The following is a 19,026-nucleotide window of genomic DNA, read 5'->3' on the forward strand; positions in this document are numbered from 1 at the left end:
ACATGCAAGTGCAGGTATTTATTTGTTATATTGATTTCTTTTCCTCTTGGTAGATACCCAGTAGTGGGATTGCTGGATTAAATGGTAGTCCTATTTTTAGTTTTGAGAAATCTCCATTCAATTCTCCCATTTTAGAGAAGACATTGAGTTGCAAAGAGATTAAACAATTTTCCCCAAGCCACATTGCTTGTAGGTGACAGAATTAGAATATGAACTGGGCGGTGTGACTTTAGGCTTGTCTTTTTTTTTTTTTTCTTTTTTTTTTTTTTAGAGATGAGGTCTCACCATGATGCCCAGGCTGGTCTCCTGAACTCCTGAACTCAAGTGATCCTTCTGCCTTGTCTTCTCAAAGTGCTGGGATTACAGGCATGAGCCACTACCACTACCCCGAGCTTTTTTTTTTTTCTTTTGAAACAGGATCTCACTCTGTCACCCAAGCTGGAGCACAATGGTGTTATCACTGCTCACTGCAGTCTCTACCTCCTGGGCTCAAATGATCCTCCCACTTCAGCCCCACAAGTAACGGGACTACAGGCATGTGCCACCACGCCCAGCTAGTTTTCTATTTTTTGTAGAAGCAGGGTCTCACTATGTTGCCCAGGCTGGTCTCAAACTCCTAGGCTCATATAATTCTTCTGCCTCAGCCTCCTAAAGTTGTTATGATTACAGACCTGAGCCACTGCGCCTGGTCCCTGGGCGAGTCCTAACCATGTGCCATCCTCCCTTTGGGCTTCCTACACTAGTCTAATGGAGGAGCCCTGCTCAGGTGAGAATGCCATTTCCCTGGCCATTCATGAGCTGGAATCCAGTAGTCACTCAGAAAATACTAATTCCTTGTCCCTTCCTTTTCCATCAGTCCTATCTTACAGTCATACAGGAGAACTTATTTTAAAGAAAGACTCTTCTTAGGGTTAGGAAAGAGAACAACCTATTTGAGAGGATCTTCCCCTTTAGTTGCATGAAGACTTAAAAGGGTAGAGCAGATCAGTATCTCTACAATGTATGAGTCCCCAAATGCTGATGATGGTTGCATTATGTATTTCAGTAACGATCCTTGTCAGACTCTAAAACACTGGTCATCCCCCTCAGTGTGACTCACCAGATACATGCTCAAAGCTTCTCACATTTAATATCCTGGGAAAATAGCTCATCCACCCTGCTAATGGAAGCCCTCTGAAGTTGCCCCTGGGGATCCAGGGGTGACTATGTTGTTTCATCTTCCCGGGAGTGGCTTTTTGGTGTGTGTTTTTATTTGTTCTGGAAAGAGGTCAGAAGCAAAGAGGAAGTGTCTTTTCCATTCTAGAACACACCAAATCGGGAATGAAACCTATGATAATTCCAGCCAGCTGGACTCAAGTACCCTGCAACAAAACTGTCTCACCCCCCAGTGGACCCACTAAACAGATGGAAGGGCAGAGGAAAGACATACTGACACAGAAGGGTCAGAAAAGGGACTCACACATTAGTTGCGCATCAGGTTGTCAGTCACCACTGATGAGTCGCTGCTCTGGATTTTGTCTGATCTTTCATGGACATAAACCTGGGGCTCTTGTGGCTTTGTCAGAGTAAATATCGTGTTTTTTGCAGTCTGGAGGATGGTTGTATATACTCAGAAGACGCTGGAAACCGTGAGTCCAGAGTGGCTGGCCACCCCAGATGAGATTATTCTTGATCCCAGATTTCACTGAAGGAAACCAAAGCCAATAGGCTGTTTGGGGGCTCTGCACGCGCACGTGCGTGCGTGTGTGTGTGTGTGTGTGTACGCGCATGTGCGCCTGGCTGTTCAAAAAGTCCTTCGGAGGATTTCTGCTTTGAGACTCCAGCCCTGCAGGCAGCACGCAGCCCCTCCACCACATCCTGCCTCTCCACTTCCTCCCCTCCTTTCCCAACTCCGAAAGCCAAGATGGGAAGTCTCTCACGACCCTGTGGCTTGGCGGGGAAGAGGCCTGAACTTGATACAGCTGGCTTTGCTGGGGCCTGGTAAGAGCATTTCTCCCTGAGTCTGGGCTTCTTCGCTTACCTATTTTTAGACGTGTGCTGCAGACTTTTTTGAGGGCTCAGACAGGAGTCTCTGGCGAGGCTAGTCCACGCCAGGCATGAGACTCGTGCACGGCAAGGTCTGCTGCACACCTGAGCAGGGATCCAGGGAGCAGTTACATGTGGTTTGATTGAAAGTCAAAAGGAAGACAAATAAACAGCCTTTGGCAACTCCCTCGCTACCCCACAAGAACAAAGTTCTGGGTTTTCCCTTCCACCTTAGCAGCAAGTCATGAAAGGTGGCTGAAGGAGCGTGACCTGGGAATCTGGGCACATTGAAGAGGCAGCATGGCAGGAATGTTACAGGCAGTAACTAGGACCTCTAACAGCTGATCACAGAGCACTTAGGCAGGCCTGGGCGGGGAGCTGTCTCTCCAGCCCCACTTCTTGCCAGTTAGTCCCCATGAGGCAGGCACTCCCTCCTTGATGTCCCTGACCTCCCCGCTCACCCAACTCAGGGCTTTACACCTGTCGCTTACCTGCTCTGTGTCCTTCAAGACCTAGGTCAAATGTCACCATACCCTTTATTACCTCAAAAAGACCGATGCCTGGCTGTTACTGTCGCCAGACTGCGAGAAGTTGAGGGACAGGGACCATGTCTTATTCATCCGTATACTGCAGGCGTGCCAGAGATTAAATGTGCTAGGTGGGTGCAGGGACATGACAGGGATGTGTGGGAGACCAGGCTGGAGGCACAGTTTGGGGCCAGCTTGTAAAGCGTCACAGGAAATCCCACATAACAAGTGTTTGGTGAAAGCTGAACGAATGAATGATCAAATGACATGCAACAAAAAGATGCTATCATTTAAGGCCAATAATCAGCAAATAGCCACTAGAAAAAATAAAACTAGCCAATTCATGATCCTGATTTTGTTTTCTACTTACAAAGCATGTTAGTTTCAGTAGGAGTTTATGAATTCACTCTGTTTATACATTCAAGAGACTGATGGTACCTAAACCTGGGTTGGTTGGGCCAAATGCTATACATGAAAATACCTTCTCTGACTTGTCACCAATATGGGCCATGTGCAGGCAGAATATCATATCTGAAATCATAGACTTGACAATAGACATTTTTAAAAAAAGAACCAGAATTCACCAGCTAGTGATGGCCTTTGCATGAGGTGAACCAGGGCCAGTCAACAAACATGTGAAAAACAGCTCATCATCACTGGTCATTAGAGAAATGCAAATCAAAACCACAATGAGATACCATCTCACTCCAGTCAGAATAGCAATTATTTTGGAAAAATAGGAATGCTTTTACACTGTTGGTGGGAATGTAAATTAGTTCAACCATTGTGGAAGACGGTATGGCAATTCCTCAAGGATCTAGAACCAGACATGCCATTTGACCCAGCAATCCCATTACTGGGTATATACCCAAAGGAATATAAATCATTCTACAATAAAGACACATGAACATGTATGTTTATTGTAGCACTATTTACAATAGCAAAGACTTGGAACCAACCCAAATGCCCATCAATGATAGACTGGATAAAGAAAATGTGGTACATATACACCATGGAATGCTATGCAGCCATAAAAAGAAATGAGATCATATTCTTTGGAAGGATATGGATGAAGCTGGAAGCCATCATTCTCAGCAAACTAACACAGGAACAGAAAACCAAACACCGCATGTTCTCACTCATAAGTGGGAGTTAAACAATGAGAACACATGGACACAGGGAGGGGAGCAACACACAAACAGCGTCCGTTGGTGGGTGGGGGGCGAGGGGAGGGAACTTAGAGGACAGGTCAATAGGTGCAGCAAACCACTATGGCACACGTATACCTATGTAACAAACCTGCACGTTCTGCACATGTATCCTGGAAATTAAAGTAAATTTAAAAAAAAAAAAAAAGGAAAAAATAGTGGTCTTTTGGCACTGCTCCTGGGGATGCTTCTAGGGGTCACCAGAGCTTCCTCCTGTGCACTCCAGGACACGGCCAAGCCGAATGGATCCGGACAGGGACTTGGAGGAGGATGGCAGCAAGGGCGCAGCTCTCATGGAGAGCAAGCTGGAGAGGCAGCTGCAGGCAGGGCTGTGTCCCTTCTGAGATGGACTTTCTGCTCAGGACTTTCGCTGTCCTGTTGCGCCCCCTCCCACCCCCAGTGGGCACTTGATGCAAAGAACCCGCTACTCTCCCCACTGTCTAATTTGGCCCTCCTCTGTCGCCGGAGAAGGTGTTTTCTCTTTGTTTGGGACACCATGTGAGTTCTCCCACTCTGTCCAGCCCCTTGGGGTAGCTGAGCCCTCCCATCCCTCCCCTCCTTTGGGATTCAACACTTTCCTAAATGCTACTTTTCTGACTGCTTTGTCAACTCCCCACACCGGGTCCCACAGAAAAGTAACTGCTCAGCCCAATGTCTGACATCTATGGCCTGGGCTCACTTGGCTAAGAAGGAGAACAAGAGACGCATGAGGTATCACTGCAGAGACAACACCAGAAGGTGAGGTTTTAGAGGCCAAAGTAAAGGTCATGAGTTAAGTTCAGAGGTCAGGTAAGTTGAGCATAGGGGGCCCAAAACAGCCCAGGATGAAGAACAGCAAAGATGCTCCTGTCTAGAGTTGGCGTGGGAATTGTACTAGTCTGTTTGCATTGCTATAAAGGAATACTGAAGCTGGGTAATTTACAAGGAAAAGAAGTTTATTTGGCTTGCAGTTTGTGGGCTGTACAGGAAGCATGGTGCCAGCATCTGTTCTGGTGAGGGCTTCGTGGAGCATCCAATCCTGGCAGAAGAGAAAGGGGAGCTGGTGTGTCACATGGTGACAGAGAGCAAGAGAGAGAGGGGAGGGAGCTGCCAGGCCCTTTGTAACAATCAGATCTCACAGAAACTAACAAAGCAAGAACTCACTCATTACCGCAAGGGCAGTACCAAGACATTCATAAGGGATCTGTTCCCATGACCCAAACACCTCCCACCAGGCCCCACCTCCAACACTGGGGATCATATTTCAACATAAGATTTGGTGGACACAAAGATCGAAACTGTATCAGAATAGGTGACCAGAGCAGGCCTGACCCTAGGACTGGGCCCAGTCTCTCACACAGGGCAGGTTCTCAAGGCCGGGAGCCCAGGATTACCACCAGCCCAACTCAGGCACTGTCAGCCTTCTGACTGTCCAGCTTGGTTCAAAGAAGCTCATGGCTGTACATCCCCAGCAAGCAGCTGAGTTCTGCAGAGTTCTGGGAAGACGACTAGACCTGTGGTTCATAACCCAAGGATGTAATTCTGATTACAGTTTTTTCAAAATCCACATGCCAGGACTTCCCTCTGGACCTGTCAAATCAGAATCTCAGATGATGAGTTTGGGGTGGGATGGGCAGGCATATATGACTTTTATTATTATTATTGTTATTATTTAGAGATAGGGTCTCACTTTGTCACCCAGGCTGGAGTGTAGTGGTATGATCACAGCTCACTGCAGCCTCAAACTCCTGGGTTCAAGTTATCCTCCTGCCTCAGCCTCCTGAGTAGCTGGGACTACAGGTGCATGCCACCATGCCTGGCTAATTTTAAAATAAAATGTTTTGTAGAGACAGCATCTTGCTATGTTGCCCATGCTGATTTCAAACTCCTGGCCTCAAGTGACCCTCATGCCTTGGCCTCCAAAGCATTGGGATTACAGATGGGAGCCACTGTGCCTGGCTCACTAATGACTTTAGAATGCTGTCCAGGTGATTCAGATACAGCAACCCACCACATCGCATCTCAAGATGGGCACCATCTTTGTTGTGTGATTTTGAGGCTAGAGACCAAGTTTTTTACCTTGCATTTAGCATAGTTCCTCATGCATGATAGGCCTAAAATAAATATTTGTTGAATGAATGAATGAATAAACGGACACTTCTGGAGATTAAAAGAATTGTGGACTATGTCAACAAACACAGGAAAAAAACAGACTTTCCAGTTTAAGCAAGTCTTCCAGTCACCCATTCACAACATCAACAAATACGACAACACTATCGTGCATTTTATGTAGTCGTGTGGCTCAGCAATATGTGGTATTAAGGAACGAAACAAGGATTTGTGTTAACATCATAGACAAGAGTGTAAAATACAAGAAGGCACTCCACCCACTCACAATTAATTATATAATCTGAGGCTTAAGACTGGCTTTGGAAACAATGGAACCATAATTACATGTCCAAAGCCCAAAATGGAATCCCACAAGTGTTTGACAAGTAGAACATAAGGATGATGGAGTGGTTTACCCATAAGCTTGACCACAGGGCAACCCTGGTGAGTCAGGATTTTAGGTCGTGGTAGGATTTTTCATTATCCTCCATTCTTCTGCAGTGAGTACATTGAGCTCAGGGCCACTTGATGGATGTGAATCGGTCTGTGAATTCAGGCTAGCCTGCTGTCTTCGTGCATCTGACCCGTATACAGAATAGCCATGCAAATTAGCATGGGTCTCAGGCCAGATAAAATTAATCTACGCCTAAAAGCAATCAAGTAAAAGGTGTCAAAGGGCAAAAGAAGAGGAAAATATGACTGGGAGCAGCGATGCTTTATTTTTCAGGTTTCTCTGACTCGTGATTTTTTTTTCTTTTGTCATGAGAAAACTCACAAATGTAGGAAAAGCTGGTGGGAATCTTTGCAAATATTTATGGGATGAGAGAAAACTGTTCATATTGAAAGTTGGATTCAGAGATTCAGATTCAGGCCATCCCTGATATCAAATCTAAAGTGGGCCTCCATGCCAGCCCCTTGGGTCTTGATCTCAGCACCCCGTTTTACCTGGACAGCAGTGGCCACAGTGGGTCATTTCATTCATTAGTTTTGATGGCATTTGTCTCTCTCATTGGACTGTAAGTTCCTTGAATCATCCTTAAGTTCCTAAGAATCATGTCTGGGCTGGGCACAGTGGCTCACACTTATATTCCCAGCACTTTGGGAGGCTGATATGGGCAGATTGCTTGCGCCTAGGAGTTCAAGACCAGCCTGGACAACATGGGAAAACCCCGTCTCTACAAAAAATACAAAACATATCTGGGCATGGTGGTGAAGGCCTGTAGTCCCAGCTACTTGGGAGGTTGAGGTGGGAGGATCGCCTGAGCCCAGGAGGTTGAGGCTGCAGTGAGCCACGAGAGCATGCCACGGCCCTCCAGCCTAGGTGACACAGCAGGACCCTGACTCAAAAAAAAAAAAAAAAAAGAAGGAAAGAAAGAATCACGTCTGTCTTGCCCACCTCTTATTCCCAGCATGTGGCACACATATTCAATAAATGTAAATGCTCATTAAACTAATGATTGGACATTGCCTGAGGATTGCAGCAGCCTTCCTATAATAAGAGCAGGCCGTGCGGTTGTCAGAGTCCCCAGGCCTACCATTTACAGCATGCCTGCACCTCACAGAACTCCCTGATGGCCTTGAAGCTCTCACCTTTCTGTTCTGACCCAGGATGCCTTGAACAGTCATTCAGCTTTCTTTTATTGACCAGGGCAAGCTGCCTGAGAAATGGAGATAAAAGGCAGAGGCACACAGGCAAACCCAAGAAGGAAAGGCAGGGACTGGTTTAAAAATGGGCTGGATTCAGACGGCAGATGATCAAGGGAGAGCCAGGTATTCAATCCCAGGCCTGAGGGGCCAGAGAGAAGACCATATGAAGGGCAAGGAGTCAGGCAGAAGGCCAAGGTTACAATGATGGAGACCTGGGCACTGAGCTACCCTCTTTCACAGAGCACAGCACTTCTGTGCTTTTTGTATGCTCAGTAGCAACTAAAAGCAGTAGCAATCATAATAACAAACATGGGTTTGTTATTATGAACTCTTACTATGGGTACTGTGCCGAATATCCTCCTTATGGGAGTAATTGATCCATGCTAAGGATTGGTCATTGATAGAGGTCAGAGGTTAAAGAGGTGAGGGTTTGATGGTCAGGATGGTATTTGTGCTGGAGAACTAGGAATGCCCAAATCCCCTGTCAATCGGTCCTCCTCCCATGAGGTTTGATTGTGTGTAATAACACACAAGGGGAGTGAGTCTAAAAACACACAAGGAATAGCAATCAAATTACCACTGTATTGTTATTTCCCAATTGCCCCCAACAGATGCTCGCTGGTTAAGCTGCGTTGGAGCCTGTGGTTGAGACTTAAGGCCAAACAGACCTCCTAATCCACCACCAAGACATCCCTTGCAAGAAAATAAAAATCATGGTACTAACACATTAAGAATGTTTTTAGAGGAAAAAAAGAGGATGAAGGAAGGCTTGTTAGGTAGAGCACAACCCTGACCTAACTGCGGAAGCCAGCAGTAGCAGTATCCCGAATGAGGCGGATCAGAAGGGAGATTCCTGGAGTGTCCATCACATTGCAAGTAGCAATCCCATCCATCATCAAAGGAGGTCAACAGGTGGCCTCTGAGTCTGACTGTCCTGATAGCAGCGCTTCCTTGGAGAACTCTGTCTCATGAGAAGCAGCAAGGCCAGGAGGCAGGTGAATGGGCACAAGCATGAAGACATGGGAGGGAAACATCCCTCCCCAACAGTAGTAGTAGTAAAAATAATGACGATCAATATTTCAATATGATCACTTTCAGAGTGCATTTAAACGTATTGTTTAATCTTTATAACAATCATATTGGATAGCTGCCATTAGTCTCGGAATGCAGATTGGTTAAGTGACTTACCTAAGATCGCACACCTAGTAGGTGGCAGAGACAGCATTCACTATCAAGAGGGCAAAGCCCACCAGCTTGCCATCCAACACACTGGTTGCTAAGTGAATCTAGCGCGGGGAAATACGTTGGATCTAAGTACAAAGCCTGACACTGTGCCAGGTGTCCTGCTCTGCCAAGAAGTGATGGTTCTCCTTCTACCATTCTGGTCCTTCTAGGGAGCTACCTCTAACACACTTGCCGATTCCCATTTACAGAAAATTCTTGATCTCACTCGGCCTTTCCAATTAATGATTACATATAACTTAAAAATTTTCCAATCATCCATTAATTCCCAAACACAGAGGTGACTCACTAATCAAGGATTTATGGCAACAAAATACCATCTAGATAGATTGGTATAATAGCTTTCACTGTAAGTAAAACAGCATGGCCCAGGTGCTGGAATAGACAGATCAGTGAAATAGACCTAAGAATATGGTTACTTATTATAAAGAAAAGATGACATTTCAAATAACCGATAGAAAGCATGGATTATATAACAAATTATGATAAAATAATGGATTTGCAAGAAGAACAATTCAGTTATATCTTTACCTGATTCCTTATTATCGACATACAGATGCATCAAACAAAGCCAGAAATGTACTGGGTGAAAACACAGATGAATATTTTCATAATCTTGGAATGAGGAGTTTTCTTACCCAAAGGTTATCTTGATACAATATATAATTTTAAATTTCCTATGGCAAAAGATCACAAATGACATTTAAGCAGAAATAAAGAACTGGAGAAAAATTATTTGCAAATGATATGATGGACCGAATTAATACCTTTACTATACACAGAGCTCCTACAAATCAATAAAAGGAAGTAAAGAGCCCCATAAAAATGGGAAAAGATACATGTAGCCTGCTTATAAAAGAAGAAATGCCAAATGTATAAAACAATATTCAATCTTAAGTTTCAACTATATTAATATTCACACATAAAATAATAAATAAAAGAGTAAAGTGTGTGTGTATGTGTCTGTGTGTGTGTCTTTGTCTTTGCCTGTCAAATACAAAGACTAAAGAGACTGAGAAAACCTACCATTGAAATGGGTATTCTCATGCCCTTATAGTTGTTTTTTATGTAAACTGGCATCATTCTTCTGAAGGGCAGTCTCGAAATATATACCACACCTTAAAATATGCACACTTACCCTTAGCCCAAGAATGGCAATTCAACAAATTTATTCATTTTTATTGTAGTAAAATATACATACTATAACATTTACCATTTTAACCATTTTCCAGGTAAATGTAAAATATTTTTGTTCTAGTTTCTTTTTTAACAAATAGTTTACATGTCTGTATACATATACTTATATACAATTATATCTCAGACACATATATATTTTTTAAGGTTAATTACAGCTTCAATTTTACTTGTTCAAGCTGTAAGGCAACTAACATTTTAACCATTTGTAAGTGTGCAGCCCAGTGGCATGAAGTAGATTCACATTGTGCAATCATCACCACCGTCCATCTCCAGAACTTTTTTTTAATCTTCCCCAACTGAAACTTTGCACCTATTAAACCCTAACTCTCAGCCAGGTGCAGTGGTTCATGCCTGTGATCCCAGTACTTTGGGAGGCCAAGGCAGGGGATCACTTGAGACCAGCCTGGGCAACATAGTGAGACCTGTCTCTACAAAAAATAATTTAAAAAAAATTAGCTGGGTGTGGTGATGTGTATCTATAGTTCCAGCTACTTGGGAGGCTGAGGCAGGAGGATTGCTTGAGTCCAGGAGTTTGAGGTTGCAGTGAACCATGATCACGCCATTGTATTCCAGCTTGGACAACAGTGAGACCCTCTCTCAAAAGTAATAATAGTAATAAAATAAAAGTAAATAATCAAACACTAATTTCTCACTCCCCCCACCACCCTAGCCCCTGTCAACCACCATCCTACTTTCTGTGTCTATGAATTTGACTACTCAAAAGATTTATCTTAAGAAGATAATGTACAACAGTAAAATACATGTGCATGAAAGATATACTCATTCATTCAAAAATATTTCCTGAGTCCTTACTACGTGGTAATAAACAAGATAGAAGTGGTAACTTGTGTCATGCCCAAGTCATGATCCCGAGAAAGAAAGTAGAACATAAACAAGCATGCAAGCTATGAAACATTCGGTTGGGATAAGCAATTATAAAGAAGATAAACAAATCGACATGATAGTAATTTTAGGTGGGGGTGTACTTTAGGTTTCTCAAGCACTGTTTATAATAGCAAACAAATTAGAAAAAGCTAAATGTCTAAGCAACATTCCTGCTAAGGCGTCGAGTCCACCTGGCCGGAAGTCAGCATATGACAGTTCATCTTAGACAGTAAGAACCTTTCTCAGAACTAACTCCATTAATTCAACGTGCCTTCTGTAGAGCATTTTCCTGGAGAGAAAGTTTCCAACATTTGGGGGTAGAGAATAATTTAGCAGGGGTACATGCCAGTGCTTCCTTATTCTGAGAAGGAATATGTAGATGACAGTTTCAAGTGTTTGATGTCCAACCCTCCTAAAACTGTAAAATAGCAACAGGGTGATCAAGACACTGATCTAAATTTTGTTTTGTGGTTTTACTTTTGTTCTGGCAGGCTTAGCAACACTGGAAAAAAAATTACAGTGTGTGCACGGGAAACAGATTCTTTCCTCCTTCTTGACTAACTGACAAGTTGGAGATCAGGCACAAGTAAAGTGTGATGGCATTGCTTGTGATATAGTTGGGATACATGGAACAATTTAAGCAGCATCAAGGGCCTGGCCTACCCTTAGCTTAGGCAGGAAATTCAAGGGTAATATAACACTTTGCTGTTAAGTAATACCATTGAAATAAAAGCATGTTCAGGATGACTTTTGGCTTTAACTTGGAATTTCTGTTTCATTTGCTTCCAAAAAGAACGTTTTTTTCTCCTTAAAGTTCTTAACTTGTATTTCAAAAGTTCTTGTCGCTGTATAAATATGATATATACAAGCCGGCCTTGAATAAAAACTGTATGCCATAGGATACGCTGAAAAACAAATTTGGGATATAAGTTTTAGCTGGAAACGTCTGCAGCAGCAGCTGTGTATAATGTAAAGAGTAAGTTGCAGGTCAGACGTATGAACCCTCCTACCTATTAGCTGTGCGGCCTTGAGTGGATGAATTAACTTTTGAGCCTATAAAAGGGGAACAACCATAGTACCCACTCAGAGGGTCTCTGGGAGGATACATTGCAAGCACATGAACTAGCACATAGTAGGTCTTTTTTCTTCTTTCCTAGGCTTCATAACTGAGTGTGGCATAAATGACCTAGAAGAAAAAAGGACTAAAATGAGAAACTGAAATGTAGTTTTGTGTGAGTAACTCAAACATGGTCCGACCGATCTGTCTTTTGGTTTTAACCCATGTTCCCCCGTGCTGCCTAAGAAGCTGAGTTTCGGCATGAGTTGAATTTCTGTCTTTAGTTTCTAAAGGATTTACACTAACTAGAGCATCGCTAGATAACTCAGGGTGATGCGAGAGACTCACACCCATGAGAGAAATTGCTGCAGGATCTCAGGATGTTTAGCAGGGAGAAGACTGTGTGGGGACAGCAGAGCTATCTCCAAAACATTTGTAGGGTAATATCATGTGCAAAAGAAATTAGATTTATTCCGCATGACTCCATAAGTGGAGACATATTTTGGTTTTATATATAGAAGACATTTATGAAAAATAAGATTGTTACCCAGGCACGGTGGCTCCCACCTGTAATCCCAGCACTTTGGGAGGCTGAGGCAGGAGAATCACTGGAAGCCAGGAGTTCAAAACTAGCTTGGGGCTGGGCGCAGTGGCTCACACCTGTAATCTCAGCACTTGGGGAGGCCTAAGCGGGTGGATCAATTCGAGACCAGCCTGGCCAAGGTGGCGAAATCCCGTCTCTACTAAAAATACAAAAATTAGCCGGGCGTGGTGGCACACACCTGTAGTCCCAGCTACTTGGAAGGCTGAGGCAGGAGAATAGCTGGAACCTGAGAGGTGGTGCTTTCCGTGAGCCGAGATCTCACCACTGCACTCCAGCCTGGGTGACAGAGCAAGACTCCCTCTTAAAATCAAACAAACAAACAAACAAACAAACAAACAAACAGCCTGGGCAACATAGCAAGAACCCATCTCTGCAAAAAATTTAAAAAATTAGCCAGGTATGGTGGCACATGCCTGTAGTCCCAGCTACTCAGAGGCTGAGGTGGGAGGATCCACTTGAGCCCAGGAGTTAGAGACTGCAGTGAGCTGTGATGGTACTACTGCACTCCAGCCTGGGCGAGAGAGTGGATCCTTGTCTCTAAAAAATAAATTTATAAAATCTGAGGTAGAAAGGGTCCCATCACTAAGAGAATAGTTATGCACTCCCTAGGGACCATACAGGGAATTCAGTATTGGAAAAGGGTTGAATGAGGTGACTTCGAGGGTTCTTTTCCAGGCCAGGGAGGCTGCAATTCAGATGGCTCTGTAAATGCAAGGTTTTGCTGCAGGAACTTAAGGCGGAACAGGCATAGCGAGGTGTAAGGCACACGCAGGAGCACACAGATTGTGCTAATGCATGAACTTTAACCTTCTCTAACAAAAGAATGTCATGCCACATTGAAAAAAAAAAAGGCCTTCCACTGCTAGAAATGAAAACATTCATACTTTAGTGTATCGTATTTTATAGGTTCATGTAGACACAGGGGCCAAATGAAACTGAACCAAGATCTTAGGCATTAAGTTACATTTTAATTTTACCTTTTCCCCTCTGCGATTCTGACATAAGCAGTAAAAATGAACCTGGACCTTTGACCTGAGCAATAGATATATTTTTTAATTAAATTTTTTTTTCCATTCACCTGCGAACCTCTACTGATTGTTTCAGTGTCTTGGTCAACCGCTTTTAACAGTGAAACATTAAAGCCACTGCGAGAATAAACAGGAAGCTGGTGTTTAGGTGGGAGTTCCTAGGAATTTTATACCACTGACCACAGAGGCCAAAAGAGAAAGGAAATAGGAAAAACAGTGTAAATACCTGGGTGACTAATGACTTTGCACAGCTCAGCTGGCTTTTCTGAACATTTCATGGGACTTCTCTCCAGGGGAAACAACCTGAAAATTTTTCAGGACTCCGGGTGGCATTGAAGGGCCAGAGAGGGGTGTTTACTGCACGCTGTTGGCTGGCTGGTTTTGTGGGTTTTGTTCACCGTCTACCGGGCAGACAGCCTTTCTGCCGATGTCGCCAGATGCCTCTCTCCAAGCGAAATGACCCATTTGCATGCGTGGTGCAGACATTTTCCGGAGCTCCAGGGCTCCCAGGCCTCCCCAGGCCTCCGATTGTAAAGGATCGTAGGGCCACCCCTTTCCTTGTTCACATGGACAGCGCCTAAGAGGATTTAGAATCAAGTGGGCACATTTGCACTGCCTTGTTCTGAAGAGGCAGCTGGAGCGCGGACTGGCCTGGCGCAACCCACCGCGGGTCCCGGGGGACCGCATTGTCTCGCAGGGGCCGCCACAGGGGCTCCATTGTGAGCGGGGCCGGCCTTTTTCTCCTGCCCTCTGTCTCCCCGGGCCTCCCCTCACCACCCCCACCCCCCCTCCACGCAGACTTTTCTCTCAAGCTGCCGGCACCCCCGGCTGCCGCATTTCCAATACAGGGGAGCGGCGAGGCTCCGGGCTGGCCATCTGCACGCGGAGATTGACAGCAGTCCCGGAAGGTCAGCGCCTCAACGATTTCTGTCTGAACAGCAGGCCACCCAGGCCTCGCGAGCAAAACAAGGACATCTGCTCCCCTTAATTTAGAACGCTGGTTCTAATTTCTCCGAAGCCCCTTGCTTAACGCCCTCCTCAGGCTGCGGGGGAGGGGGCGAGGAGGGGCAGGACAGACGCGGCTGCCCGCCCCCGGCTCCCCAGCTCCCGGGGAGAGCAGCTGAGTCTGGCGGGAGTAGGGAGGGGGGTTGGGGTGAGGAGCCTGGTCACTCACGTGACCCGGGTGACGTGGCGCAGGGGAGGGGCGGGAGGGCGGAGTGGGCGCCGGGCCTGCCACGCCTGGGACGCACAACTGCTTCTGGGTCTGCAGAGGCGCAAGCTGCGCTGGCCCCGGAGGCCCTTCTCCCCGGGGCAGATGGATTTCAGGCGCCCCCCACCCCTTGAGGAGAATATCAAGGGAATGGACAGAAGAGTATATTGCAACTATCATCTCTGCCCTTGGCCTCGTGAGGGTCCCTGGGCTGGGACAAAGTCCTGCCTGGGCAGTTGACATCAAAATTCGTCGTGCCTTGGCTGCTTTATGTGGGCAAAAGGATGAAAGAATTGCACTTCTGTTGCGCTTCCACTGCTAGATCATAAGCTCCCTGAAAACACGTTGCATCTGTGTCTCTAGCAACTTCCACAGATGTTTGGAGAATAAATTAATGTGTGGCAGGGCGCGGTCCCTGTGAACTCTAACTGTGCTCTTTTTCTCTGTGACAGAAAAGGAGACATTGCAGAGAATCAACCTGTGCCTGCAGCTAGGGATTCGTTAATTACTTTGTTCTCTCTTTTCCTCCCTCCCTCCCTTCCTCCTTTCCTTTCACTAACATTTTGATGGGTGCCTCATGTGTGCTGGAGATCAGGCGGTGGACCAGGGATACAAGAAACGAGACTCCTAGCCCTTGAGATTCTCTTCATGTGGTGAGGGGTGCTGCATACAAGCAAACAGTTCACCAGGGCTCTGGGTGACAAGTGCCATGGATAGCAGTAGGGCGGCCCTCAGCCCAGCTCCTGGGGAGGGAGGAAGGGAGAGAGGATGTCCAGGTGGAGGCTGGGTGAGTAGAAACTTACCAGGAGAAAGGCCCTTTGCCCACATAGGTCTCCCTGCATAGCCCACCCCCAACCCGTTCCCCTCCCATTTATTCCTCAGGCCTCAGGTGAAATGTCACTTCCCTGGTGCCTGGGCCAGATCAGGTCCTCCAGTTACAGGATCCTGTAGCTCTTTCATCTTCTCTTTTGTAATACTCATCAAATGTACAACGGCAAAATTCACCCTTCCCACTGGACTGTAAGTTTCGTGAGCCAGCACTGTGCCTGACTCCTCATGCCCCATAAATACTTGTTGAGCCGATGAATAGTCAGATTCCTCTTAAGTTAGTGAGAAATCCATATATACATTTTCTGTTTGGCATGCCAGGACAAGCTGTGACGGCTCCACTCCGAGTACCAGTGGGAACTGCCTGGTACCAAGGGGCTGTGGTTTCAAATTTATTATTTTGTGATATTCTGCACCTCAGTGATTTTGAAACTGCCTTCTTCCAAATGAGTGTCAAGTAGATGCTCCTCAAAAAGGGATCCTCGGGCAAACAGGTTTCTTTGCCAGAGGATTTTGCAGAGCCTATGATGTGTTCATGTGCACTGTCCTCAGGCAGATAGTTTGTTGAAGAAGCATCTAGTAACATTTGCAGCTGGAGGATATCGATGAAGCTTAGTGTTAACTTTGCCGCACCGTTTCTCCGTAACTCCTCCTAGGCTCTGAGAGATAGAAGGAGCTGGGATCAAGGGATCTGCACAAGATTAATTTGCCATAATGAAGGTCTACTCCTTCCCCTTGATTTCTTTGTTATGCCATGTGACAAATTGTTGTTTTTGACAAACAGAGCATTGAGGGAGGCCGAGGCAGACAGATCAGCTGAGGTCAGGGGTTTGACACCAGCCTGGCCAACATGGTGAAACCCCATCTCTACTAAAAATACAAAAATTAGCCAGGCATGGTGGCATGAGTCTATAGTCCCAGCTGCTTGGGAGACTGAGGAAGGAGAATCACTTTAACCTGGGATGTAGAGGCTGCAGTGAGCCAGGATTACACCATTGCACTCCAGCCTGGGCAACAGAGCCAGATTCCACCTCAAAAAAAAAAAAAGCATTGAAGATGTAGATTAAGGAGGCATTGGGGGTACTCTATAGTGTCACCTGAGTTTAAATCCAGCTCTGGCACTACTTAGCTGTATGACTTTGGAGGACTTCCTTAGCATCTCTGTGCCCAGGTACTTTATTTGTACATAGAGATAATAGTTTCTAATTTATAGTCTTGTTAAGACGTTAAAAGCTCTTATAGGCATGTAGAATTCTCATGGTAGATATAAATTTTATTTAAATTGCTAATAATTGGTTAATTAAAAAATAAATATCCAACCTCTAATAGGTTAATTTAACTAATTAAGCCTAGTGTATTAATGGAGAGGGATCACAGTGGCTGATAGCCCGAGGGACTAGGTTTTCTCTGCTTGCTGCCTTTGAGCTTGAGTGAAGCCTTCTGCGCCTTGGCCATTTGTTGCTTTTCCAGCTAGAAGGATTCCAAGTCTTCAACAGCATTACTGAGCTCTTCCTCTCAATAAGTTTAAGTTGTAATTTCATTACACTTCATTCTCAAATAGAAGAGTTGAGCAGCTGTGTAGCAAGATCCAAAACACTTTGTTTACAATCAGTTTTCCAAGGATTGGCTTAATAGCCAGTGGCAAATTTCTCAGCAATAGGTTTATGAGCCAGAGAAGCATTTTTTTTTTTGGATACAGGGTCTGGCTCTGTTGCCCAGGCTGGAGTGCAGTGGTGCAATCATAGCTCAGTGCAGCCTTGAACTCCTGGGCTCAAGTGATTCTCCTTCCTCAGCCTCCTTATTAGCTGGGACTACAGGTGTACACCACCATACTTGGCTAATTTTTTAACATTTTGTAGAGATGGGTGTCTTGCTATGTTGCCCAGGCTGGGTTTAAACTCTTGGCCTCAAGCAACCCTCCCACCTTGGCCTCCAGAGGACCATATTATTTTAAACAATAGAGACTGTTTACAGTGAAAAGGAAAATAGAACCGTACCTTATTTGTTGTAGCTTAATTTGGCCATAAAAGAATCAATATTGTATTTTCAGAGAAGAAAAATTTTCAGGGGCCATATATGAGAACACAGTGTGAAAATTCACATTATTTTCAAACTGTATTTAAACCACCCAGCCTAAAAGACAGTTGCTTCTGGAAAGTCAAAGATGCTCTGAAAATGAGTGGAGATATGGTTTCTTACCTCTGTGTATAAAATGAACAGTTTTATTCTTTCAACTCTTTATTATCTCTATAGGACATTAAGTTGGGCCGCATGTGCTAGACTAGATGTCTGGAGTAAATGTGTTTTCAGATATAATCTCTGGAGCATTCATGAAAGCTTCATATTTTGACACAGGAAGCAAAGAACATACTTGCAAATGCTGGCTCTGTTCATGGATGGAATGGTGCTTGAAACAAGTATCCTGCTGACATTACTTAACTCTTACAGGGGTCATTACTTAGGGATCAGCAATTTGCTAAAGATGAACAGATTCTAAGAAGATGGTTTTCCAGCAACAACCAATTTTAAATCTGGACTGTGCATCAGGCACCTCTTGGGTATGACCTCAGTGCCTTTGGGTGTCCCTTGTGTCCCTCATTCCAGCTACTGATGCAGGTTCTGAGCAGCTTCCTGCTGGGGCCTTGCCTCATACCTCTGCTGGAGCTTCCAGAGTCTGCCCTGGAGCTTCTCTAAGCCATCGGGGGCCCATGCATTTTGCCCAACCCAGGAGTGATCAATGGAGTCTAAGTGCTAATGGATAAATGTTTTCCTTTCTTCCCCCAGATGTACAGCCCTGAAACATCTTTCATGCAACTCCTCAGGCAGCCCAGAAACAGCCAGGAACCATTCGCCAGGAGCTGTGGCCAACTTAATAACTCATCCTTGTATTGGTTTCCATCCTCTGTCCTTCAACCGTCTTGTCTTTTACTCCTACTTGCTGGATCACACATCCCAATAAATTTTTGCACTCAAGCGTTTGTCTCAGGATCTGCTGTCCGGAGGACCAAGACTAAATTCAAGTCATATTTTTTTTTTTGAGGTGGAATCTCACTCTCTTGCCCAGGCTGGAGTGCAGCGGCATGATTTTGATTCACTGCAACATCCACCTCCCGGGTTCGAGTGATTGTCCTGCCTCAGCCTCATGAGTAGCTGGGATTACAGGTGCACACCACCACACCTGGCTAATTTTTGTGTTTTTAGTAGAGACAGGGTTTCACCATGTTGGTCAGGCTGGTCTCAAACTCCTGACCTCGTGATCCGCCCGCCTCGGCCTCCCAAAGTGCTGGGATTACAGGCATGAGCCACCGCGCCCAGCTGCCTTTTTTTTTTTTTTTTTAACTAAATTGAGTTACACTGTCTAGGCTATCTTCACACACCCCCACCATCTCAGGCAGTTTTCCAAATGCAGAAAGCTCAGCCCTCTTTTCACCGAGTGCATCTGCATCCTGGTGTGTGCATGAAATGGGTGATGGGGTAACC

The 19,026-nt window shown here is 45.2% G+C and overlaps 1 protein-coding gene across 1 annotated transcript; it reads left to right on the forward strand.

Moving 5' to 3' along the window:
- Positions 1 to 1,903: 1,903 nt before the first annotated feature.
- Positions 1,904 to 18,519, forward strand: LOC134759149 (uncharacterized). Its single transcript, XM_063709691.1, has 5 exons — positions 1,904 to 1,980; positions 3,987 to 4,083; positions 6,695 to 6,812; positions 14,233 to 14,416; positions 18,331 to 18,519. The coding sequence occupies exons 1-5, from the start codon at positions 1,904 to 1,906 to the stop codon at positions 18,503 to 18,505; spliced, it is 651 nt and encodes a 216-aa protein (XP_063565761.1). The 3' UTR covers positions 18,506 to 18,519.
- Positions 18,520 to 19,026: the final 507 nt, after the last annotated feature.

The sequence above is a fragment of the Gorilla gorilla genome, chromosome 8, assembly GCF_029281585.2.
Source record: "Gorilla gorilla gorilla isolate KB3781 chromosome 8, NHGRI_mGorGor1-v2.1_pri, whole genome shotgun sequence".
In the NCBI taxonomy this organism is placed as follows: Eukaryota; Metazoa; Chordata; class Mammalia; order Primates; family Hominidae; genus Gorilla; species Gorilla gorilla.